The following is a 25,951-nucleotide window of genomic DNA, read 5'->3' as shown; positions in this document are numbered from 1 at the left end:
ATTCTTCTGTGTTGATATGTGTCACTATGCTTCATTTATTTTCACTGCTGCATAATTTTGGATTATATAACTATGGCATAGTGTACCCATTCTCCTGTTGGTGAATATTTGGGTTGTTTCCACTTTTTGATATTATAAACAGTGTTGCTATGAATATTCTTATACTTGTCATCTGGTGTTCATGCACAAGACTTTCTATAGGGAATTACCTAGGAGTGGATTGATGGATTGTAGGCTAGTCCCTGCAACCTGTAAATGTTATCTTATATGATGATGTAGTTTGAATATATGTCCCCACCAAATCTCATGTTGAGTTGTAATCCCCAGTGTTGGGGGTTGGGCCTGATGGGAGGTGTTTGGGTTATAGGGGCTGTCCTCACTGGTGAGTGAATTCTTAGAAGATTTGGTTTTTTAAAAGTATGTGGCACCTCCTCCTAACTTTCTCTTGCTCCCACTCTGCCATCTGAGAGATGTCTGCTCCCACTTCACCTTCCTCCACAAGTAAAAGCTCCCTAAGGCCTCCCCAGAAGCCAAGCAGATGCTGGCACCATGCTTTCTGTATAGCCTGCAGAACTGTGAGCCAATTAAACCTCTTTTCTGTATAAATTACTGAGTCTCAGGTATGTCTTTTTTCTCTTTCTTTTCTTTTCTTTTTTTTTTGAGATAGAGTCTCAGTCTGTCACCCAGGCTACAGTATAGTGGTGTGATCTCGGCCCACTCCAACATGCGCCTCCTGGGTTCAAGCAATTCTCTGCCTCAGCCTCCTGAGTAGCTGGGACTACAGGCACGCACCACCACGTCTAGCTAATTTTTGTATTTTTAGTAGAGATGGGGTTTCACCATGTTCGCCAGGCTGGTCTCGAATTCCTGGCCTCAAGTGATCTGCCCACCTCAGCCTCCCAAAGTGTTAGAATTACAGGCGTGAGCCACTGCGCCCGGCCTCAGGTATTTCTTTATAGCAATGCAAGAATGGCCTAACACATATGGAGAAAGGGTCTTGATGTGGAATCATCAGTATTTAAATGCAATCATAAGTGTCTGCACAAGAGAGAGGCAGAAAGAGATTACACAAAGAAGAGATTAAAGTTATGCGGCCTCAACCAGGGAATGCTGGCAACCACCAGAAGCTGGAAGAAGCAAGAAACGGATTCTTTCCTAGAGCCCCTGGAGGGAGTGCAGCCCTGCCCACACTTCAATTTCAGCCCAGTGATACCGATTTCAGACTTCTAGCCTCCAGAACTGTGAGAGAATAAATATCTATTGTTTTAAGCCACAAAATTCATGGTGATTTGTTAAAGTAGGCACAGGAAACTAATATAATGCATTTTCAGCGCAATCGGATAATGCCACATTGATTTCCAAGGTTTTTGCACCAATTTCTATTTCTACCAGGAGTGTCAAAGAATTACTCCACATTCTTGTCAACATATTTCCAGCGGGAGATTTTTACTAAGCAATTCTGTAAAACTAGTGCAAATTTTTAAAAATTTAGTTTGGAATGCAAAAACAAGAAATAATGGAGTACATTAATAAGAAAGTAAAACTGTTAATACTGTAGTGTTGAATACTATAGTAATGAAGTTGAGGGATTTGGTTAAGTTTATGCATATATTGTAGATAATGCATTATAACTGTTATTTCACTTGCCTCATCCATCAGCCAGTTAATATATTCTGGACATATTCTTTCTTCTCTCTAGAAAATACTCCAGTGATTTGTTGGTACTCGTTATGTGAATTGGCATACTCCTTTGTTTCTGTTTTCTTTATTTGTAGTTTTACTCTATGCCATCATACAAAATCTTTTTTGGCTAAACATAGATTGGTAAGGGTGTTTTTTTCTGTTTCTCTCTTTCTGATAACTCTAACCTTTCTGCTCAATTAGATAGTATATTTGTGCATTTATTTTGAGGGAACAGATGTTAGTTGTTAATCCCAGAAAATGTATTTCCCCCTTGTCTCATGAAGTATATCATTCGATAATAAAAATATTGTTCAAGGCCGGGCGCGGTGGCTCAAGCCTGTAATCCCAGCACTTTGGGAGGCCGAGGCGGGTGGATCACGAGGTCAGGAGATCGAGACTATCCTGGCTAACATGGTGAAACCCCGTCTCTACTAAAAATACAAAAAACTAGCCGGGCGTGGTGGCGGGCGCCTGTAGTCTCAGCTACTTGGGAGGCTGAGGCGGGAGAATGGCGTGAACCCGAGAGGCGGAGCTTGCAGTGAGCCGAGATCACGCCACTGCACTCCAGCCTGGGAGACACAGCGAGACTCCGTCTCAAAAAAAAAAAAAAAAAAATATTGTTCATACTAACAATATTTGGACCTTAGAGGTGAATTGCATTTGACACTTAAAAGTTTTAAATGGGCTGGGCGCGGTGGCTCAAGCCTGTAATCCCAGCACTTTGGGAGGCCGAGACGGGTGGATCACGAGGTCAGGAGATCGAGACCATCCTGGCTAACACGGTGAAACCCCCTCTCTACTAAAAAAATACAAAAACAAACTAGCCGGGCGAGGTGGCGGGTGCCAGTAGTCCCAGCTACTTGGGAGGCTGAGGCGGGAGAATGGCGTGAACCCGGGAGGCGGAGCTTGCAGTGAGCTGAGATCCGGCCACCGCACTCCAGCCTGGGTGACAGAGCGAGACTCCGTCTCAAAAAAAAAAAAAAAAAAAAAGTTTTAAATGCATTTTCTCATTTGATTAATTTGTGTGCCTTAGAGGTAAGTCATTTAAACAAATATATTTACTTCTGAGAAAACTGAATTAATATTAGTTGTTTATAAACAGTTTTGAGTCTCAAAGTTTCTATCTGCAAAACTAAGTGGTGAATTTGAAGTGATTTAGCTAGGCCTGTTTTAAAAGGCTACTGATTTTAATAGCTTCCTAGCATTGTAAGAAAAAATTCTTGTGTGTCATTTACATTACAAGAACTATCATAAAAGGCTACCAGTTTCTTCTTGATCACAGCCAGTGATCATAATCATTCAATATACCCTATTTTGTCTTTGACAAGCTTTTGTTAAAAAACTTATTATAACAAATTTGGAAAATTGTAAAAATACGTAAGAGTAGGTGAGGTCACATAATAAACCCTTATGTACCCATCAGCAAGTTCGACAATTATCAGCTCATGGCTAATCTTATTTCAATTGTACTTCTACCTACTTCTCTCTTTCCCACGTTATTCCCATATTACTTTGAAGTAAATCCATTACATGTTATCTATAAATATTTAAGTATATATCGAATGATGAGTACTTCTTTTGAAACATAACCACAATCGTATCTTTTTAATTTTTTAAATTTTTTTTATTTTTGAGACGGAGTCTCGCCCTGTCGCCCAGGCTGGAGTGCCGTGGCGCGATCTCGGCTCACTGCAAGCTCCGCCTCCCGGGTTCACACCATTCTCCTGCCTCAGCCTCCCTAGTAGCTGGGACTACAGGCGCCCGCCACCGCGCCTGGCTAGTTTTTTGTATTTTTTTAGTAGAGATGAGGTTTCACCGTGTTAGCCAGGATGGTCTCGATCTCCTGACCTCGTGATCTGCCCGTCTCGGCCTCCCAAAGTGCTGGGATTACAGGCGTGAGCCACCGCGAATCGTATCTTTTAAAATTAATAATTATTTAATATAATTAAATATATTAGCAGTGTTCAAATTTCCAATTATTTTATAATTGTGCTAATTTTTTTTCTTTTCTTTTTTTTCTTTTTTTTTTTTGAGACGGAGTCTCGCTCTGTCGCCCAGGCTGGAGTGCAGTGGCCGGATCTCAGCTCACTGCAAGCTCCGCCTCCCGGGTTCACGCCATTCTCTGGCCTCAGCCTCCGGAGTAGCTGGGACTACAGGCGCCCGCCACCTCGCCCGGCTAGTTTTTTGTATTTCTTAATAGAGACGGGATTTCACCGTGTTAGCCAGGATGGTTTCGATCTCCTGACCTCGTGATCCGCCCGTCTCGGCCGAGACGAAGTCTTGCTCTGTCGCCCAGGCTGGAGTGCAGTGGTGATCTCTGCTCACCGCAAGCTCCGCCTCTTGGCTTCACGCCATTCTTCTGCCTCAGCCTCCCGAGTAGCTGGGACTACAGGCACCCGCCACCATGCCCAGCTAATTTTTTGTATCTTTAGTAGAGACGGGGTTTCACCATGTTAGCCAGTATGGTATGGATCTCCTGACCTTGTGATCCGCCCACCTCGGCCTCCCAAAGTGCTGGGATTACAGGCATGAGCCACCGCACCCAGCCTAATTGTCCTAATTTTTTAAAACGGCTCTTTGAATCAGAGTCTAAATAAGGCACACACACTGAGATTGGTTGATTTTTTGTTTGTTTGTTTGGTTTTGTTTTTTGAGACGGAGTCTTACCCTATTTTCCAGGCTGCAGTGCAGTGGCGCCATCTTGGCTCAGTGCATCCTTCATCTCCTGGGTTCAAGCGATTCTCCTGCCTCAGCCTCCCAAGTAGCTGGGATTACAGGCCTGTGCCACCATGCCTGGCTAATTTTTGTATTTTTAGTAGAGATGGGGTTTCACTTGTTGGCCAGGCTGGTCTTGAACTCCTGATCTCAGGTGATCTACCTGCCTTGCCCTCCCAAAGTGCTGGGATTACAGGCATGAGCCACCGTGCCCAGCCAATGTTTTTTTTTTTTTTGAGATGGAGTTTTGCTCTTGTCACCCAAGCTGGACTGCAATGGCGGGATCTCTTTTCACTGCAACCTCTGCCTCCCAGGTTCAAGCAATTCTGTCTCAGCCTCTCAAGTAGCTGGAATTACAGGCATCCACCACCATGCCCGGCTAGTTTTTTTTTTTTTTTTTTTTTTTTGTAGTTTTAGTAGAGACGGGGGTTACTGTGTTGGCCAGGCTGGTCTTGAACTCCTGACCTCGTGATCTGCCCACCTTGGCCTCCCAAAGTGCTGGGATTACAGGCGTCAGCCACCACGCCCGGCCGTTTATGGCCATTTTTGCAGGAGTAAGGTGGTATGGCATTGTGGTTTTGATTTGCATTTCCCTGATCATTAGTGATGTTGAGCATTTTTCATAGGTTTGTTGGCCATTTATGTATCTTCTTTTGAGAATTGTCTATTCATGTCCATAGTCCCCTTTTTGATGGGATTGTTTTTTTTCTTCTTGCTAATTTGTTTGAGTTCATTGTAGATTCTAGATATTAGTCCTTTGTCAGATGTATAGATTGTGAAGATTTTCTCCCAGTTTAGTTAGTTATTTAAGATGGAGTCTAGCTCTGTCGCCCAGGCTGGAGTGCAGTGGTGTGATCTCGGCCCACTGCAACCTCCGCCTCCCCAATTCAAGCGATTCTCCTGCCTCAGCCTCTCTAGTGCCTGGGACTACAGAAACGCACAGCCACACCCAGCTAATTTTTGTGTTTTTTAGTAGAGATGGGGTTTCACCATGTTGGACAGACTGGTATTGAATGCCTGACCTCAGGTGATTCACCTGCCTTGGCGTCCCAAAGTGCTGGGATTATGGACATGAGCCACCGCACCTGGCCTCACTTATTTAAAGTGAAGTTTTCTCTCATCAGCCATTTGCTTACCTAGGTGTAGAATACATATGAGAAATCAGGATAAATTTCTGCTTATATTAAGCAATTTTCAAAATAATGAATTGGTTTGCCAACATCCTCCATGATAATTTTCCTTTTTGTAACAGTACGAACTTGTGGATTTAAACATTTGATGTGTTTCTGTCCCTTGCATTATTGTGCTTTTTGTTTGTTTGTTTGTTTAATAGACACAGGGATTTTGCTCTGTTGCCCTGGTCTTGAATTCATGGGCTCAAACAGTCCTCCCTCCTTGGCCTCCCAAAGTGCTGGAATTACAGGCATGAACCACCACGTCTGGCCTCTATTGTCCATACTAATCTGGCAATATCATTGTTTCTCAAAAGGGATAATTTTTTTCTAAAGAAGATATACAAATAGCCAATAAACCCATTAAAAGATGTGATGCTCAGCATCATTACCCATTAGAGTTAAAACTACATGAAGATGCTACTTCACACCCGCTAGGATGACTATAATCAGAAATACATAGTAACAAGTGGCATCAATGATGTGGAGAAATTAAAATCCTCATACGTTGCTGGTGGGAATGTAAAATGGTGCAGCCATCTAGGAAAATAGTCTATCATTTCCTCTAGCTGGTAAACAGAGTTAATATATGACTCAGCTCTTCCATTTTTAGGTATTTACACAAGGGGAATGGAAACATGTCTATATAACCTGTGAATGAATGTTCATAGCAGCATTATTCATAATAGCCAAAAAATGAAAACAGTTAAAATGTCCATCAACTGATGAGTGGATAAATAAAATGTGATCTAGCTATACGATAGAATTTTATTCAGCAATAAAAGGAATGAAATACTGACACATGTTAAAATATGGATGACCCTTGAAAACAGTATACTAAGAGAAAGAGACCAATTACAAAAGACCCCACATAATACGATTCCATTTATATGAAATGTAAAGAATAGGCGAATCTATAAAGATAGAAAATAGAATAGGGACTGGGAGATTTGGGGAAAATGGAGAGTGACTGCTAATGGGTTCAGGGTTTTTTTTTTTTTTTTTTTTTGCGGTAGGGTGGGGGTGTGTGATGAAAATGTTCTGAAATGTGAATATATTATACTAAAGGCCATTGAATTATATTTTAGGTGGATGAATTTTATGGTATGTGAATTATGTTACAACAAACCTTTAATTATTATTTTTTTTTATAAAAGGAGTCCTTAAAGTCACCCAAGGAGCTTGCTTAAATGCAGATTCCAGGGTAATATCCTAGACCTCTGGAAAAATCTTTAGAAATGGATTCTAGGAATCTTTTTTTTTTTTTTTTTTGCGACAGAGTCTTACTCTGTTGCCCAGGCTGGAGTGCAGTGATGTGATCTTGGCTCACTGCAACCTCCACCTCCTGGGTTCAAGCGATGGATTCTCCTGCCTCAGCCTCCCCAGTAGCTGGGATTACAGGCTCATGCCACCCAGACTGGCTAATTTTTGTATTTTTAGTAGAGATGTGGTTTCACCATGTTGGCCAGGCTTGTCTCAAACTCCCAACCTTAGGTGATCCTCCTGCCTCAGCCCCTGAAAATGCTGGGATTATAGGCATGAGCCACTGCGCCCTGCCCCAGGAATCTTTATATAAAGTAAGCACATCCAGGGATTTTGATGCACACTGTTTGAGTGATATATTATCAAAGTTCTTTATTATGCTTTGTGCATACCAGTAACTTCCTATTTCTGCTTCTGGTATAATAGAGAATAGGTTTTCCTCCTCCACACGACAGCCCTTCAGTCTTAGGAAGACAGCTCCCCCTTCCCACCTGTCTCTTTTGTAGGCCATGCACCCCAGGTTCCTTAACCATTTCTCATGTGACATGATTTCCAGATTAGTCGAATCATCTTCTTTTGTACACACTCCAGTCTCTTAATGACTTCTTAAAATGAAGTACTCGGATCTGAACAGGATATTCCAGTTATAGTTTGACCATTGCAGAATATAAATGGGATTATTACCTCCCTTGTCACTGACACTGGAATTCTACTGATGCATTTTAAGATTGCAGTAGCTTTTGAAAACAGTGTTGGCTCAAGTGAAGCTTGTGTTTAACTCAAACCTCGTTTATGCCACCCCTGACTCTCCCAGCTTTTATCTAGTCAGGTCTTTGTTCTATGACCATCAGCAAAAATTCCCTTTCTTGTTGGTGATCTGGTCTAAAACATGGAAATAGTATCTTTAATGTCATAACAATTATTTAGCAGTTTCAACTTTTTCAGAGCATTGCCTGTACATGATATCCTTAGATTTTAACAACTGTGTAAGATGAAGGGAGGTGCTACCCTCATTTTATAGATGCAGAAATACAGACTGAGAGAGCTGAAGTAAAATGCCTAAGGGGAGGGAGAGTTCTTTGCAGAGGCTGGCATAGAACCTAGTTCCCCCAACTCAGTGGTTTGAAATCTTGGCCGCACATTGGATTCACCTGTGGGATTTAAAAACTGATGCTGGACTGGGTGTGGTGGCTCACGCCTGTAATCCCAGCACTTTGGGAGGCTGAGGCAGGAGGATCACCTGAGGTCAGGAGTTCGAGACCATCCTGGCCAACATGGTGAAACCCCGTCTTTACTAAAAATACAAAAAATAGCTGGGTGTGGTGGCATGTGCCTGTAGTCCCGGCACTAGGGAGATTGAGGTATGAGAATTACTTGAATCCGGGAGGCGGCAGTTGCATGAGTCGAGATCACGCCACTGCACTTCAGCCTGGGACAGAGTGAGATTCCATCTCAAAAAAAACAAACCAAACCAAAACAAAAAAACTAGTGCCTAGGCCCCATCCTCAGATATTCGGAGGTAACCAGACTGGGGTGGGACCAACTCACTACTCTTGTTTAAAAGCTGTCAAAGCAATTCTAATATTCAGCCAGGGTTGAGAACAGCTGCCCTAAATCATATTCTGATGTCCCCTCCCCCTCACCACATGTATTTTCTTCATTTAATTAAAAGGTTCTTATGTGGAAGAGAGAGGATTATTTTCCATCATTCCAGAAGGCAAAAGTAAAATGAGTCCAAGTGGGAGAGGATTACTCAGATGTACAGTGGAAACCAGGTGTAAGTCCTAAGAGGATTATTCTTGGAATTTATTTATCTTCTCATTCATTAATTTATCAAACATTTATGTGCAAGACACCATGCTCAGCTCTGGGGACACAAATATGAGTATGACATGGTCTCCCCCTTTTAGGGCTCACAGTTGAAAGGGGAGACAAACTGTAAATAAATAACATCATAGTGGAGTGTGGTAAGTGTTACATGTATCAGAGCTGTATAATTTCTTTTTTAAATTTATTATAGTTTTGTATTAAAAATTGTCAACAGTGATTTTCTTAACATATTTATGCCAAACATTTGGTGAATATGTTGCACTATATTAGTCTTTACATTAAGCATGTAATTCAAGCAACTAACAGATAAAGTTAGTCTGCAGAAATTTTGTGGAAATATCTTCTTTCTCTAAATACCCCTAATAATAAAATGTACAACAATAGTATTCAAACCATTTTGAAGAGTTTAGTCCTACATCTTCCTTTTTTTTTTTTTTTTTTTGAGACAAAGTATTGCTCTGTCGCCCAGGCTGGAGTGCAGTAGTGCGATCTCATCTCACTGCAACCTCCCACTGCAACCTCTGCCTCCCAGGTTCAAGGGATTCTCCTGCCTCAGCGTCCCAAGTAGCTGGAATTACAGGCACCCACCACCATGCCCGGCTAATTTTTGTATTTTTAATAGAGATGGGGTTTCACTATGTTCATCAGGCCGGTCTCGATCTCCTGACCTCAGGTGATCTGCCCGCTTCAGCCTCCCAACGTGCTGGGATTACGGGCGTGAGCCACCGCGCCTGGCTAGTCCTCCAAATTTTTGATTTTTAAAAAATATTTTTATTAAAAAAAGTAGAGATGGGGTCTCACTGTGTTGCCCAGATTTGTCTCAAACTCTGGGGCTCAAGCAATTGATGCTACCACCTAGGCCTTTCCAAGTATTGGGATTATAGGCATGAGCCACTGTACCCAACCTCCAAATTCTATTCTGTTAATTACTAAGCATAGGTATATGATCTGTATTTATTTTGTCAAGATTTTATGTTGACGAAAAACTGATTTTGTAACATGGAGAAAATTTTAGATATAGATTTGATGCCTCAGATCAACTTTCAAGAGCCACTCTGTACATCACTCACTATACTTCCTTTGTAGATACCATTTATTAAAAACAAATCAATAGGCCAAGTGTGGTGGCTCATGCCTGTAATTCCAGCACTTTGGGACGCCATGGTGGACGGATCTCTTCAGGTCAGGAATTCAAGACCAGCCTGGCCATCATACAGAAATTAACCCGAGGTGGTGGTGGATGTCTGCAGTCCCAGCTACTGGGAGGCTAAGGCACAAGAATTGCTTGGACCCAGGAGGCAGAGATTGCAATGAGCCGAGATTGCTCCACTGCACTCCAGCCTGGGCAACAGAGCGAGACTCTATCTCAAAAAAACAAAAAACAAACAAATAAAAAAACCCCAAACAAATCAATACATTCTTATTAAAACAGCTAAAACACTTTTCCTTATAGTTTGTAGCTGACCTTTTGATAAGAAGTATGTATACAGTATTGTGAAAACTCAGAGAAACTGTTTTGGAAAGGGGAAGAGAAAGAGAGGAAGTCAGAGTTTCTCAAAGTAGGTCTTGATGGAGTAGAGCTGAATTTTGAAAGGTAGGATTTATACTGAGTCATGTAGGCATTCAGGCAACAAGAGCAGGGAGATGGAAAAATAGAACCCTGGTCAAAGGGACAGCACAAAAGATCAAAACTGGGCAGGGGCCACAACAAGATGGAACTTTCATGGTAAAAGAATTTGAACAGTAATTTATTATGTATTGGAGTCCTCACAATTCTGACAATCCTGCTGTCACCAGGAGTTATATGAAGATCTGGGAAAGTCACCATATGCTGGAGATAGTTTTGCAGGGCTTAGCCAAAACTAAAAAAATCTAGCAAGAAGTCAGAGTCCATTTCAGTTTTGGCATCCGGTTAGAGGCTAAAACTCATGAATTAAAGTGTGAAATTTAATATCATCGTTATCATTTAGGTTTAAGACCCTTTTTACAAATAGGAGATGTTGAAAGTGGGTTTGAATAAACACATATTTCCAAGTTGGATAAGGTCATGCAACTTCAGGGTCTAATTTAATTGATAAGTGATCCACCCGGATTTGGGCTTTAGTAAGAGAGAATTCCAACCTCCCGTCATGATTTACTTACTTGGCTCACATGAGAGCTTTCAAGTCTTTGTTGATTGCAACATGCAATTCAATTTGGCTATGATTGCTGCTTCATTATGTGAAAAATGGTAGAAAAAAAATCTGTAGAAAGGTTTAAGCATCTATTCTGACATTTGAGAGGGTTTCAGTATTCTGCGTTTACTTTTAAGTTTTGTATTGGCAGGGTATGGTGACTCACGCCTGTAATCCCAGCACTTTGGAAGGCTGAGGCAGGAGGATCACTTGAGCCCCAGGAGTTTGAGATCAGCCTAGACAACGTGGTGAAACCCCACCTCTAAAAAAATTTAAAAATTAGCTAGGCATAGCGGTACGTGCCTGTAGTCCCAGCTACCCAGGAGGCTGAGGTGGGAGGATCACTTGAGCCCAGGCGGTGGAGGTTGCAGTAAGCTGAGATTGCACCACTGCACTCCAACCTGGATGACAGGGCAAGACCCTGTTTCAAAAAAAAAAAAAAAAAGTTTTACATTGAGGTTGCGAGTCTAGCCAGTGGATCTCCTTTGAAATAATCCAAGTATAAATTCCTTTTATGCTGACAGGTTCATATAATGAATTGAATTGGTTAATGTCCCATACTGGGGAGTATAGTAATATAATTCATCTGCTTAGAGCCTGAGTGACCCTGAGTTTTAAACATCATTTCGTTTTGGAAATTGAAAGTTTTTATCATTCATTGATAGTTCCCAATATCTGCAGGGTCTTTCCCATTTACCATCCTGTCTTCCATCCTAACCAGGAACATAATCAGCTCTACATTATTTGAAATTAACTGCTGCCAAAGCACAACAGATGGGACTAGTGAACTGATACAAGGAAAGCATTTCCTGTAGTACTTGTGTCACCATTTGTTTGACTACCAGTTATTTAAAGATAGCGTTTGTGTGTGAAAAATTATCAGTGCTAGTTATGACTGCTTTTCTTTTTTTTGTCTTTTGAAACTCAGAAGTTCTAAGCATTTCTTCTGTATAAACAATGTAACTTGTCATTAGTCTGTTGTTTTTTAAACGGAGAAAAAATAACATCCATGTTTCTATTATCACAAACACTAATTTCAAAATTGAACAAGTGTGTTTTACAGACTCCTAATTAGAGGGCAAATGCAATTTTGATACTGCTTTTTATTTTGTTTTTAATGATTTTTATTTAATATACTGATTTAATTTAATGATTATTTAATATAAATAATTTAGTATAAATAAAAAATAAATATTTTTATTTAATATAAATAAAAATCATTAATATTCCATTTTGGGATGTTATAATTTAATTAAATACCTCCTCCCCGCCACCCCCCGAGATGGAGTCTTGCTCTGTCGCCCAGGCTGGAGTGCAGTGGTGCGATCTTGGCTCACTGCAACCTCTGCCTCCCGGGTTCAAGCAGTTCTCCTGCCTCAGCCTTCCAAGTAGCTGGGATTTCAGGCATGCACCACCACACCCGGCTAATTTTTGTATTCTTAGTAGAGACGGGGTTTCACCATGTTGGCCAGGCTGGTCTTGAACTCCTGACCTCAAGGGATCCACCCGCCTCAGCCTCCCAAAGTGCTGGGATTACAGGCGTGAGCCATTGTGCCCGGCCCAACACTTCCCTTTTGTACATTGAGATTGCTTCTGCCTTTCCCATTATAATAAACAATACTGCAATGAATATCTCTGTGTATTTCTTACTTCTAGAGTAAGAAGTAAGAATTATATTTCTAGGAATTTGCTTTAGGACAAATTCCTAGAAATATAATTTCTATTTCTTTCAGAAGTATGCTCAAATATATAGGAAAAGATGATTTTAGCTTCTTACTTGACCCTTTTCCAGAATTATCTCTCTGCTATTCTATACAACAAAGTAGATGGAAATCGATGTTTATCCTTACGGGATTATAGTAGTTTGTGCTAATGATTAGTCTAGTTAATGTCCTTATACATATATATAATATTCTGTACCACTTCAAAAGCATCTATATGCCTGTCCTCACTCCTACACTTACTTGAAATGCAGGTTGGCATTTCACATTTCACATCCAGGCTGGCTGGTATGTGTTGTCCAGTATTTTCTCAGAAAAAAATAGAAATAGTAAATTGGCTAAAATGATCTGATCGATCCTCTGTTGTTTTTTTTTTTTAAGAGACAGGGTCTACTCTCACTCAGGTTGGAATGCAGTGTTGCAATCATAGCTCACTGCAGCTTTGAACTCCTAGGCTCAAGCAATCCTCCTGCCTCAGCCTTTTAGGTAGCTGGGACTATAGGTGCATGCCACCACACCCAGCTAATTATTTTTTATTTTGTAGAGACTGTCTTGCCATGTTGCTTAGGCTGGTCTCAAACTCCTGGCCTCAAGTGATCCTCCCACCTGAACCTCCCAAAGTGTTGGGATTACAGGCATGAGCCATCACACCTGGCCTGACCACTGTGTTCTATCAAATATTGTAGTCTTGTTCAAAGCCAGATTTGGCCAACAAAGAATATTTTACCCACATTCAATTAGATTTTCCAGAATGACTGTTGTCTTAGTTTAAAAACACTTATGTTGGCCAGGTGCAGTGGCTCATGCCTGCAATCCCATCACTTTGGGAGGCTGAGGCAGGAGAATTGCTTGAGCCCAGGAGTTTGAGACTAGCCTGGGCAACATAGTGAGACCCTGTCTATACGAAAAAATTAGCCGAGTGTGGTGGTGCAGGCCTGTGGTTCCAGCTACTCAAGAGGCTCAGCCTGCAGTGAGCCATGATAGTTCTACTGCACTACAGCAGCCTGGGTGATAGAGCAAGGCTGCTGGAGTCAGCCTGTCTCAAAAGAAAAAAAAAAAAAACTGCAACAAAACACATATGTTATGTGTGATTAAAAAAAATACATTAAGGCTGTGAGTTACTTTGGCAGTCACTCCCTTAATTAGGGTAACGTTAGCATTATAACCAAAGTACAGTTAGTAACCCTTCTGATTAAGGCCGACAGGGATATTCCCTTTTCCTTACGTAGCTTTCTACTTTTTTAAAGAAAAAAATATTAAATTTAATGACATTTTGGTCAAGAGCAGTGGTTTTATCTGAGGATCTGACACAAATCATTTAATATTCATAAGTACCAGAATAGATGTGCCATAGCTGACTTACAAAAACCCAAAGGTATGATGTCTTTATAAAATGATTTTAGGCCATGACCTTCAAACTTTGGAATTCTAAAAAAGCAGCAGCATAGCAAACAGTTCTGAGTTGTCATAAGGGGCCACTGAAATGGATAATGCTGAGTAGCCTAATGGATTCCTGAAAGCATAGTGTGTTTTAGATACTGCCAGATCAATAAACACAACAGTCATTTAAGTGTGTAAGTTATATAATATTTGGTTAATTATATTATAACTCAAATTCTTTCAGTGTACTTGTCTTTCAAATCGAATGCTAAATATAACTGGAGTACTTGTAAAAATAGAATGGTCAGAAAAATGCAGAGTACATTATGTCATTTTTCTAAGCTATATTAAGTTAATATTTGGAGGTAGAGCTTCTGTCATATACATCATTTTATGTACCATGAAATGTCATATTTCAGAAGTACTCATGTTTAATAATAAAAAGCCCTGTTTTATGTTACTGAGTTGTTCATCATTTGAGTTTAATAAAAGACTGTATTGAATTTTTTTAGTAGTTGATTCGTAAGTAGATGATCGGTGTACCACAAATAAAAATGTATGTTGAGTACATAGGTAGGTATTTTATATAAAAGAGTTGTTTTGGGTAGAAGAAATAACAATACTGAAAAGCTTTTTTTTTTTTTTTTTGAGACGGAGTCTCGCTCTTGTCTCCCAGGCAGGAGTGCAGTGGCCGGATCTCAGCTCACTGCAAGCTCCGCCTCCCGGGTTCACGCCATTCTCCGGCCTCAGCCTCCTGAGTAGCTGGGACTACAGGCACCCACCACCTCGCCCGGCTAGTTTTTTGTATTTCTTAGTAGAGACGGGGTTTCACCATGTTAGCCAGGATGATCTCGATCTCCTGACCTCGTGATCCACCCGTCTCGGCCTCCCAAAGTGCTGGGATTACAGGCTCGAGCCACCGCGCCCGGCCTGAAAAGCTTTTTTAAAGTGCCAACAACTTTATTATTTGTTTAGATGTTTATGACTGGGCAGATGATGAAATTTAAAATTTTGCAGTTTTCCACATCATTGAAAAATATTTCAGTAATCTTTATTGATTGTAATAGTGGAGGCTGGTTACTGATTTTTGGGGGGAATAGCACTAAAAAAATGAAAATAGGCAATATGACTTTCTTGAGTTTGATAGCAGCTTCAAGGCATGTGGTTGCCCTTGAAATGTGATCATTTTTAAAGGAACTTGAGTTATTTTATCTACTGCCATCTGAAAAATAATCAGAAAGGTAATAATGTGTTTGGTGAATCTAAATAAAACGGTAGGGAAATACAGTTTTATATTACTTGATGGTGAAGGACATTTAATCAATCATTATTTGTTTGATGTGGTTGTATTGAAAACTAAGTAAGTGGCTGAGCGCAGTGGCTCACGCCTATACTCTTAGCACTTTGGGAGGCTGAGGCAGGCAGATTGCTTGAGCTCTGGAGCTCGAGACTAGCCTGGGCAACGTAAGGAGACCTCCATCTCTACAAAAAATACAAAAATTAGCTGCATAGTGGCACGTGCCTCTAGTCCCAGCTACTCAGGAGGCGGAGATGGGACAATTGACCACCTGAGCCTGGGAAGGTTGAGGCTCCAGTGAGCTAAGATTGCACCACTGCACTTCAGCCTGGGTGAGTGAGACCCCATCCAAAAAAAAAAAAAAAAAAAAAAAAAAGAAAGAAAGAAACAAGGAAGGAAGGGAGGAAGGAAGGGAGGAAGGGAGGAAGGGAGGAAGGGAGGAAGGGAGGAAGGCAGGCAAGCACCTCAGTAAAAAAAATCTCTAATTTGGCCGGGCGCGGTGGCTCAAGCCCGTAATCCCAGCACTTTGGGAGGCCGAGACGGGCGGATCACAAGGTCAGGAGATCAAGACCATCCTGGCTAACACGGTGAAACCCCGTCTCTACTAAAAATACAAAAAAATTAGCCGGGCGTGGTAGCGGGCGCCTGTAGTCCCAGCTACTCAGGAGGCTGAGGCAGGAGAATGGCGTGAACCCAGGAGGCGGAGCTTGTAGTGAGCCGAGATCGCGCCACTGCACTCCAGCCTGGGTGACAGAGCAAGACTCCGTCTCAAAAAAAAAAAAATCTCTAATTTTTATTTTTAATAATATTATTTTCAGTATATCTTTACCCAATGATATCTAGTTGAATACAACTATAGTCTGGTTGGAATTTTTTTTCCTTTTATTTAATCTTTAAAATTATCATACAGTCAAACTGGCCTTTTTCGGGAGGTGTGTAGTTCTATGAATTTTAACACGTTGTTAATTCATGTAACCACTACCACAACTGGGAACAATTCCTTCAACCTCCCCAAAAAAACTCCCTCATACTATTCCTGTGTAGTCAGACCCTACCCTTACCCCTAAACCCTGGTAACCATTGATCTATTCTCCTTTACCATAGTTTTCTTTTTTCTAGAATGTCATAGAAATGAAATCATACAGAACATAACCATGGAAGTTGGCTTCTTTCTCTCAACAAAATGCCATTAGATTAATTGAAGTAGTTATGTTTATCAATAGTTTCTTTCTTTGCTAAGTTGTTGGTTGAAATTTTACGGCATCCTGATATTACATCAGATCTGATAAGCTGGCACTGAATTTTTTTAAAACTATGAACATTTTTCATATTAGTTAACTGAGATACTTATAGTTAATTTTTTTAATTGGAATTTGTTGTTTTGTTTGTTTTCACAGTATTTTCAGTTTTATTATAAAAGTACACACCCAATAAAGATTAAGTCATTTCTTAACTCTGCCTGCATTCAACACTTGCTCTTTTTATTTATTTAATTTTATTTAATTTTATTTATTTTTAGAGACAAGGTCTCGCTACTAGGCTGGTCTTGAACTCCTGGCCTCAAGTGATCCTCCCACCTCGTCCTCCCTAAGTGCTGGGATAACAGGCGTGAGCCACCGTGCCCGGCCAACACTTGCTCTTGAGCAGCTTTCTTTGCTTTTACCATCTTGACAAGTTCGTTGCATCTTTTCATGCAGCCTTTCTTTGTCCTGCCAGGTACTGCTTGTGCTATTTTCTCTCATCTTTCAGGTGTGTTGACTGGGTATGTTTTCAACACTTGTTCAAAAAGCTTCTGTTCATTGTCCAAGGGGTGAAGTGGGTGCATGAACCTTAAAATCATTCTGAAGGTGTTTCATTGTCTGCTTGAGGCAATGTTCTTTTTAAAGTTTATCAAAAACCTTTTTTGTTTGTCATCTTTTTGATGAGGGTCCAATTTTTGGAGGCTCTTTGCTTTGCCAGTAACACCTTTGGTGGTTGTCTTGACATCAGTAGAAGAATGTATGTTGATGTAATTAGCAATAACTTCCCAACTTCCCATCTTGAATTCATTCCAGCAGGGAAGAGATTCATAGCCTTAACTTGTAGCTGCAGATGTCTTCTTACCAGTTGTTGTTGTCACTTCCACCTCTGGCAGTATTTCCCTGCATTCTTAGATGCTTATCACATATAAGCCCCAGCTTCCTGTTTCTCTTTTGTAATTTGTTCATTCATTTCTTCTGTTTTTCCAGGGCAACCATTCCTACTTCTTTTGTAGATGATGTATTTCATTCAAGTACTATAAGCTTTTTTTTTTTTTTTTTTTTTTGAGACGGAGTCTCGCTCTGTCGCCCAGGCTGGAGTGCAGTGGCGCGATCTCGGCTCACTGCAAGCTCCGCCTCCCGGGTTCACGCCATTCTCCTGCCTCAGCCTCCCGAGTAGCTGGGACTACAGGCACCCACAACCGCGCCCGGCTAATTTTTTTTGTATTTTTAGTAGAGACGGGGTTTCACCGTGGTCTCGATCTCCTGACCTTGTGATCCGCCCGCCTCGGCCTCCCAAAGTGCTGGGATTACAGGCGTGAGCCACCGCGCCCGGCCCAAGTACTATAAGCTTTTTAGTTCAAGCTGATTACAAAGTTTTTCTACTTCTTCCATCATTTCTTTTTTTTTTCTTTTTTGAGACAGGGTCTCCCCCACCCTGGTCACCCAGGTTGGAGTGCACTGGTGCCATCATAACTCACTGCAGCCTTGAACTCCTGGCCTCAGGCAGTCCTTCCACCTTGACCTCCCAAAGTTCTAGGATTACAGGCATGAGCCATCACCTGGCCTTCTATCATTTTAACCTACCCTGCCTCATTGTTGGAAAAGTGATTCCAGATCTTAGATGAGTTTCCAGGTTTTTGCCTTTCTTTCTTTTTCCTTTTCTTTTTCTTTCTTTCTTTTTTTTTTTTTTTTTTAAGCAGATGAGGTCTTACTATGTTGCTCAGGCTGGAGTGCAGTGGCTGTTCACAGGCATGATCATAGCCACTACAGCCTCAAACTCCTTGGCTCAAGCAGTCCTTCTGCCTCAGCCTCCCAAGTAGCTGGGAGTATAGGTGTATGTCACCCACCTAGCTTGCCATTCCTTTGTAATGTTTTTTTTTTTCTTCTTTTTTGGATGTCTTTTTCTTTCTTTGCCAATAATACTTGTTGTCTAATTATCAGTTCTTTCTCCTTTGCTAATTGAGCAGCTTCTAATTCAGCTTATCTTTGTTTTTCTTTAGCTTCTTGCTCCTTTCGTTTTGCTTTTGTGTTGTTTTTAAATTGTGAACTTTTTTTCATTTCAATTCAGTGATTTGCATATGTAGCTAAGCAAGGCAGTTACAGTGTTTGCATTGCTTTGGAAATTCTCGTTATTTTATTGGGCTAAAATATTAATAACAAGTTTCTAAAGGCAAAATTTGAGATAGAAGAAAGTATTTTTCCAGTTTGTAAGGGAAATAAATTGCGCTATGACCTTTCTTAATGTCAGTGCCAAAGACCTGGCAGAATTTTCTTTGCTTTTGTTCCAGGCCTCTTCCCACCCTGACTTTCTGGTCTACGGTGAACCAGGCACCTCTTTTGTCTGATAATCTGTTTCAGTGTGCTTGCTCCTAGAGTGCCCTCCTTTGTTGATTACAGTAGTCTGTTCATTTTGATTTAGTCAAATTTATGTGCATAAACTCTTTGCATTGTAAACTTAGTTTGATTCTTGAGATTTAGTTTGATCTTGAGAGCTGGTTCCTTTCTTAGTTGACAGAGATATAATGGTTTTATTATCCCCAGCTGCTGAAAATGGAGGTCTCCTGATAGTTGTATGTTTTGGCAAGAAAGCAATCTAATATGAATTGGATAAAACTATACCATGTCATACATTAAAATAATGGGTTAACACTATTAAGAATGGGGTATGAGGCCAGGCATGGTGGCTCAGGCCTGTAATCCCAGCACTTTGGGAGACCAAGGTGGGCGGATCACCTGAGATCAGGAGTTCGAGACCAGCCTGGCTAACATGGTGAAACCTCTTCTCTACTAAAAATACAAAAATTAGCTGGGCGTCGTGGCACACCCTTGTAATCCCAGCTACTAGGGAGGCTGAGGCAGAATTGCTTGAACCTGGGAGGTAGAGGTTGCAGTGAGCTAAGATCGGCCACTGCACTCCTGCCTGGATGACAGAGCAAGACTCCATCTTAAAAAAAAAGAATGGGGTATGCTTCAAAACCAAAGAACCATGAATAATCCATCACTTATTAAATATATATAAATATATATATATATATTAGGTTTTGAAGAACAGAGATAAAACTTGATTCCATTTTTACTAGTACTCTACCTGGTAATAGGAGTTAGAAACTTTAACTTTTTTTTTTTTTTTTTTTGAGACAGAGTCTCACTCTGTCACCCAGGCTGGAGTACAGTGGCACAATCTTGGTGTACTGCAACCTCCACCTCCCGGGTTCAAGTGATTCTTCTGCCTCAGGCTCCTGAGGAGCTGGGACTACAGGCATGCACCACCACGCCTGGTTAATTTTTTTTGTATTTTTAGTAGAGATGGGGTTTCACCATGTGGGCCAGACTAGCCTCGAACTCCTGACCTTGTGATCTGCCTGTCTCAGCCTCCCAAAGTGCTGGGATTACAAGCTTGAGCCACTGTGCCGGGCCTAGAAACTTAACATTTATAATTCAAGATCATTTACTAAAGGTTTACGCTTCAATTTTCTTTCTTTATTTTGTAGTATTATTTTTTGAGACAGGGTCTCACTCTGTCACCCAGGCTGTAGTGCAGTGGCACCATCATGACTCACTGCAGCCTCTACTTCCTGGGTTTTAGCAATCCTCCCACCTTAGTCTCTCAAGTAGCCTCAACGACAGGTGCATACCACCAAGTCTGGCTGTTTTTTGTGTTTTTGGTAGAGACAGGCACCATGTTGCCCAGGCTACTTTCCAACTGCTGGGCTCAAGCTATCTACCCACCTCAGCCTCCCAAAGTGTTGGGATTACAGGCGTGAGCCACCACGCCTGGCTTTATGCTTCAATTTTCTAAAATAAATTATGGAGTTAATTTCTGACTTTCACACTTAACTATATTCTTTTATGATTTGGGCTCTTTCAATTAGGTCTAATCCCAGTTTTCACAGAAGCATTAACAGAAAAGCCAAAGGGGGAACAACTCCATCAGCAAATAAATGGCTTTACAGTACATGTTTTCCATTTGATTGTAATTAAAATAATTTTTGGCGTGGACTATTTTGGGATATCGTTAAGCATATATTCTTCCTTAGATGACTTTGGTGAAAGTAATATTTACCCACTTCTCCATTGTCTTTTTCCTTAGATTTTAACCTTTGAGACCAAGAACCCGTCGGAATTAGCAGAACGTTTGCGCTCTGTTTGTGGGAATCAGAGCAATGCCTATGCCCGGCTGCTGGAATACCGCCTGAATGCCTTGCGAGGACTGTGGAATGCCCAGCGCCAGCTGGCCTTAGAAGAACAGCATGAAAGGGAAAGTTCAGGTGATGAGGAAACTTTGGCCCTGCTCAAACGCCAGGGCTTGTTGCAGCAACCTGAGCAAGCGCCCTTCACATCAAGGATGGGGCTCCTACTGGTCTTCCCCCTTATTCAGTCCCAGAGTAGAACAGACCCCTCTCTCTGTAACATAACTGCTGAGGTGCTATTGAACTGCCTTCGTGACTGCCAGCCTTTGAGCTTGACCAAGGAGCCTGCTGACTGTCTCAATGGAATTGAAACTTTGCTGTGCTCTTGGCTAGAGGAGACTTCTGACACAGGCCGACACATCCCACATAAGCAAAAAGAAAATGCTGCTGCTGCCCTGGTGGCTTTGGCTTGTGCCAGGTAAGGAAAATCGAATGTATCATTTGGTGACCCTGTGACTACTGCCACCTGGTTTGGGTGAATGAAGAAGAGGCCAAGTATATTTGACAGAAGTCTTAACATTTAGAAGTCCTTCTTTGTTTTCAGTATTGAATTTCACCGCCTTGACAGTGCATGAGATGCTTTTGCCAAACTTGGCACCAGGTGCCTGAGCTGGAACCCAAGTTCACGTTTTCCATTTCTGGTATACCATGATAACAGCTTAAACAGCAGAAAAGGGAGAATCAGCCCTTGACATATCTAATCGTCCCTTAGACGGTTAGTGTTTTACATCAGGTAGTTAGCAGAGGATGTTATGTCTGCTTCTCCTAGGAGGATGGTCAAAAATTTATAGAGGTATTAATTTTCATGCTTGTCTATAAGAAGTACATCAGCAAGTTAGTGAGCTATTATTCACCTGGACTCCATCACAAAATTGGTCACAAATTATATTTTTGGACCTAATACTTGTTTTGATCACTTTAATTGGAAGATTTCTCAGTATATATCCAGATTTAATAGTAGTACATATGGCCGGACGTGGTGGCTCAGGCTTGTAATCCTAGCACTTTGGGAGGCTGAGGTGAGCAGATCACTTGAGGTTAGGAGTTCTAGACTGCCCTGGCCAACATGGTGAAACTCTGTCTCTACTAAAAATACAAAAATTAGCCGGGCGCTGTGGTGGGCGGCTGTAATCCCAGCTACCTGGAGGCTGAGGCAGGAGAATCGTTTAAACCCAGGAAGTGGAGGTTGCAATGAGCCAAGTTGGCACCACTGCACCCTAACCTGGGCGACAGACCAAGACTCTGTCTTTTAAAAAGAAAAAAAAAAAGTAGTATGCTGTTCTTCATGTGCAAGTCATCAGCCCACTGTCAATAGGAAATATGCTTAGAGTTGCTTTTCTTTTTGCTTTTCTCTTTTTCTTTTTCTTTTCTTTTCTCTTCTCTTCTCTTCTCTTCTCTTCTCTTCTCTTCTCTTCTCTTCTCTTCTCTTCTCTTTTTTTTGAGACAGTCTCACTCTGTCACCCAGGCTGGAGTGCAGTGGCATGATCTTGGCTCACTGCAACTTCCAACTTCCGGATTCAAGTGATTCTCCTGCCTCAGCCTCCCGAGTAGCTGGGATTACAGGTGCCCAACTAAATTTTTTGTATTTTTAGTAGAGATGGGGTTTCATCATGTTGGCCAGACTGGTCTCAAATTTCTGACCTGAGGTGATCCGCCCACCTCAGCCTCCGAAAGTACTGGGATACAGGCATGAGCCACTGTGCCTGGCCTATTCTCTTTTTTTATTTTTTTTTGAGATGGAGTGTTACTCTCAAAGACTAGGCTGAAGTACAGTGATATGATCTGAGCTCACTGTAACTTCTGCCTCCCTGGCTCAAGTGATCCTCCCACCTCAGCCTCCCGAGTAGCTGGGACTACAGGCACCTGCCACCATGGCTGGCTAATTTTGTGTATCTTTGGTAGAGACAGGATTTCCCTTTGTTGCCCAGGCTGCTCTCAAACTCCTGAGCTTAAGCAGTCTGCTGGCCTTGGCGGGATTACAGGCATGAGCCACCCCGCCAGGCCTGGAGTTGCTTTTCTAGGAATATACATTCTTCTACCCAGTGACCCATATGATCACTGGCATCTGTTTGTGAGAAAGAAGTTTCACTACCTTTGTTTTCCTCTAGACTAATTGCCTAGAGAACAGTTAGGACCACAGCCTGACAGATTAGTGTCACTATTCTGTCTGTCTTCCATAGAATTTTTTCCTTGGTTGGGATCTTCTTTCTTTTAGCCAAACATTTGTGGGAGAATTTTTCTTGAATAATTATGAAGTTCTTAGTTATAAGTCTTCTTCCCCTGTTTTTCTCTTTATAGTTTCAAAGTAGACCTTCAAATGATTGAATCTCAAGGGCTTTTTTTAAGGCAAAATGGCACCAGTATTTATTGTAAGTTTCTTTGCTCTGAGCAAGCTGTCATAGCCTAGTTTTAGATCCCCTGAAACTGTGGTTTGTGAATCCTGACATGTGCTTAATTTAAGTCATTGTGTGGTACTGAAATAAGTTTCCTTGTAAAGACTTTATATTGGATTGATTTTTTTTTTATTTTTATTTTTTTTTTTGAGACGGAGTCTCGCTCTGTCGCCCAGGATGGAGTGCAGTGGCGCGATCTCAGCTCACTGCAAGCTCCGCCTCCTGGGTTTACGCCATTCTCCTGCCTCAGCCTCCTGGGACTACAGGCGCCCGCCACCTCGCCCGGCTAGTTTTTTGTATTTTTTAGTAGAGACGGGGTTTCACCGTGTTAGCCAGGATGGTCTCGATCTTCTGACCTCGTGATCCGCCCGTCTCGGCCTCCCAAAGTGCTGGGATTACAGGCTTGAGCCACCGCGCCCGGCCTGGATTGATTTATTTTCTGCATATGCAGAGACAATTTCAAGTCCGAGATCTGTTATCAATGTGAAAATTCCATTTGAGAAAATTTGCTTTTAGACAGTACTATCTTTAGACAGATTTAGGATGTTAGGAATAATTATCAACTCTTTAGTTTCAAACAGTTTAAGTTATTAATCGTTGGTTCATAAAACTCACATTTTTATTATGTACCCAAATTCAGTCTATACCAAAGATAGTTATTGAAATTACTTCCTGTACTTGAGGTTCTAAATTTCATTCAGCAGAAATGTTGAAATGGACGTTTTTATTTATTTATTCTTCTTCTGTGTGTGTTTTTTTTTTTTTTAACATGGTTCCTACATTTTATTGCTAATACATTGTTCTGGACTTCAGAAGTCATGTGCTTTTCAGTGTTAGATCATCTTACTAAAGTTATTAGTGGCATATTATTGAATTTTTTGGTTGATGCTCTCAAAGACAGAGTAACCATTCCCCAAAATTATTATGAAGATGTTTATTCATTCAACCAATTAACATTTATTGAACATTTCTGATGTGCGGGAATCTTGTCCAGTCTTAGGGATGTAGTGATTCTAGGTTTCTTACCTCACAGAGCTTATGGTTGAATGGACTCAGGGTGAGTCATTCTGCAAAATCTTATTGCTTACTTACTGCATGGAAGGCATTCTCTTGGTGGTAGGGATACCGTGGAGAGCAGTTAGACCGTGCCTAATATTGCAGAGTTTACGTAAGAGTGAGGGAGGCAGACCGTGAGCAACAAATATAGGTAAAAGATCATTGTAGAGAGGAATATTCACTATATGAAAAGACAAAGAGATATTTTGATAGAGAATGACTGTGGAGGTAGGGAGCAGCATTAGCTGGAGATGCCAGGGAAGGCCTTACTGAAGAGGTAACACTTGGCACTGGATGATGAGAAACAGCCAGCAGCAGAGAGTTCCACGTAAATGGAGTGGCGAGTGACAAAACTGACATTCTTCTTGTGCTTGGGGTAGCTGAGGGGACAGCACAGTGGGCAGGGTTTCTGGAACGTGATGGTAGAAGGAGAGGGGCAGGAGATGAGGTTGGCAGGACCCAGATCACATAGGGGCTTGTGATCCATGGAAGGACTTTACATTTTACTCTTAAAATCTGATCGAAGGCTGGGTATGGTGGCTCATGTCTATAATTTCAGCACTTTGGGAGGCTGAAGCAAGAGGATCTCTTGAGGCCAGGAGTTCGAGACCAGTCTAGGCAATGTAATGAGACCCTGTCTCTTTTTTTTTTTTTTTTTTAAAGACATGGTCTCATTCTGTTGCCCGAGCTGGAGTGCAGTGGTGTGATCATAGGTCACTGCAACCTTGAACTTCTGGGTTCAAGCAATCCTCCTGCCTCAGCCTCCCAAAGTTCTGGGATTGCAGGTGTGAGTCACTGCACCCAGCCAGACCCTGTCTCTTTTAAAAAAACAAATCTGATTGCATCTGGCAGGTAGTAATTCCTTGGAGTTGGTTAATAGTTCTAAACTTTCCAAATGTTAAAGGTTTTGCTTTTTTATTTTAAACCTCACTGTTCCCCAGGGAAGTGTCCCTGTTGGGCAGATGAAGAAGCAAAAATCCATAGGAGTTAGGTGACGGGACTGAGATTGTGCAACTGGTGAGTGGCAGAGCCAGGTTTTAGAACCCATGTGTCCCGATTCCAACTTGTTTTTCTACTCTATCTGCTGCCTCCTTGCCTTCTATTAATGCTATTCTTTGATTTTTATTCTCTGAAACTAGAGATAGCGAGAGGGGCAATTAAGAGGAGGACTCTAGGCCTACTTGGTTCTGCATTAGGTATTCCATTTCTATTGGTGTTTAGGCATGTGATACCCAGCAATTAAAGCCTTGGCTAAGAGACTAAGGCAGCAAGTTGAAGTCAGCCCATCTGATACAGGCGATCATTTAGTTCAGGAAGTGTTCTTGTGGTGATTTGTACTGGGATTGCGGCCAGGTAAGTCTGTGCATCTTAAAAGCACCTTCTTTCAGATCTTGCTGACCATATGACAGACTTCCTAGAGGCTTGAGTCTTGGAAACCACAAGGAATTCTGGTAATGGTGAGCCCTGTTGCAAGTATTACAACTATGTGCAGTCAGAGGGATGCAGAAGGAGCATCTCTCAGCACAAAGCAGTATTTATTTGAATATATTCCTTCTGGTCATATTTAATGTGATATTTATTTGAATATATTCCTTCTGGTCATATTTAATGTGATGGAGTTTAGTGAGCTGTTTTTCAAAATGAATGAACTTAGCAAAGATTTGAAAATCAAGTCTGGAAATACTGTTAGACTCTATGATCCTCCAGAGGGTGATTTGGTGATAGAGTAACCAAGCATAATAGCCACAAGTTCTCTGTGCTCGAGCCTTATGGTTTTGAACTTTTATGTTAGGGGAAAATTGTTTACTTTTCCAAATGCAAGGAGAACTCCTTCAT

At 41.4% G+C, this 25,951-nt stretch overlaps 1 protein-coding gene and 1 pseudogene across 8 annotated transcripts in view; one reads left to right on the top strand and one right to left on the bottom strand.

Moving 5' to 3' along the window:
• The window catches only part of HECTD4 (HECT domain E3 ubiquitin protein ligase 4), a 228,744-nt gene that overhangs the window by 45,966 nt on the left and 156,827 nt on the right, over positions 1 to 25,951 (top strand). For all 8 annotated transcript variants that reach the window (XM_028829925.2, XM_028829923.2, XM_028829924.2 and 5 more), the window contains exon 2: positions 20,567 to 21,084. In XM_028829925.2, the coding sequence (XP_028685758.1) occupies positions 20,567 to 21,084 (518 nt within the window). The remainder of the gene's footprint in view (positions 1 to 20,566; positions 21,085 to 25,951) is intronic.
• On the bottom strand, positions 15,151 to 17,972 carry LOC144332988 (dnaJ homolog subfamily C member 2 pseudogene; annotated as a pseudogene).

Source organism: Macaca mulatta, chromosome 11, assembly GCF_049350105.2.
Source record: "Macaca mulatta isolate MMU2019108-1 chromosome 11, T2T-MMU8v2.0, whole genome shotgun sequence".
In the NCBI taxonomy this organism is placed as follows: Eukaryota; Metazoa; Chordata; class Mammalia; order Primates; family Cercopithecidae; genus Macaca; species Macaca mulatta.
The sequence above is the reverse complement of the archived record's forward strand: the minus strand, read 5'-3'. Positions and strand labels throughout refer to the sequence as shown.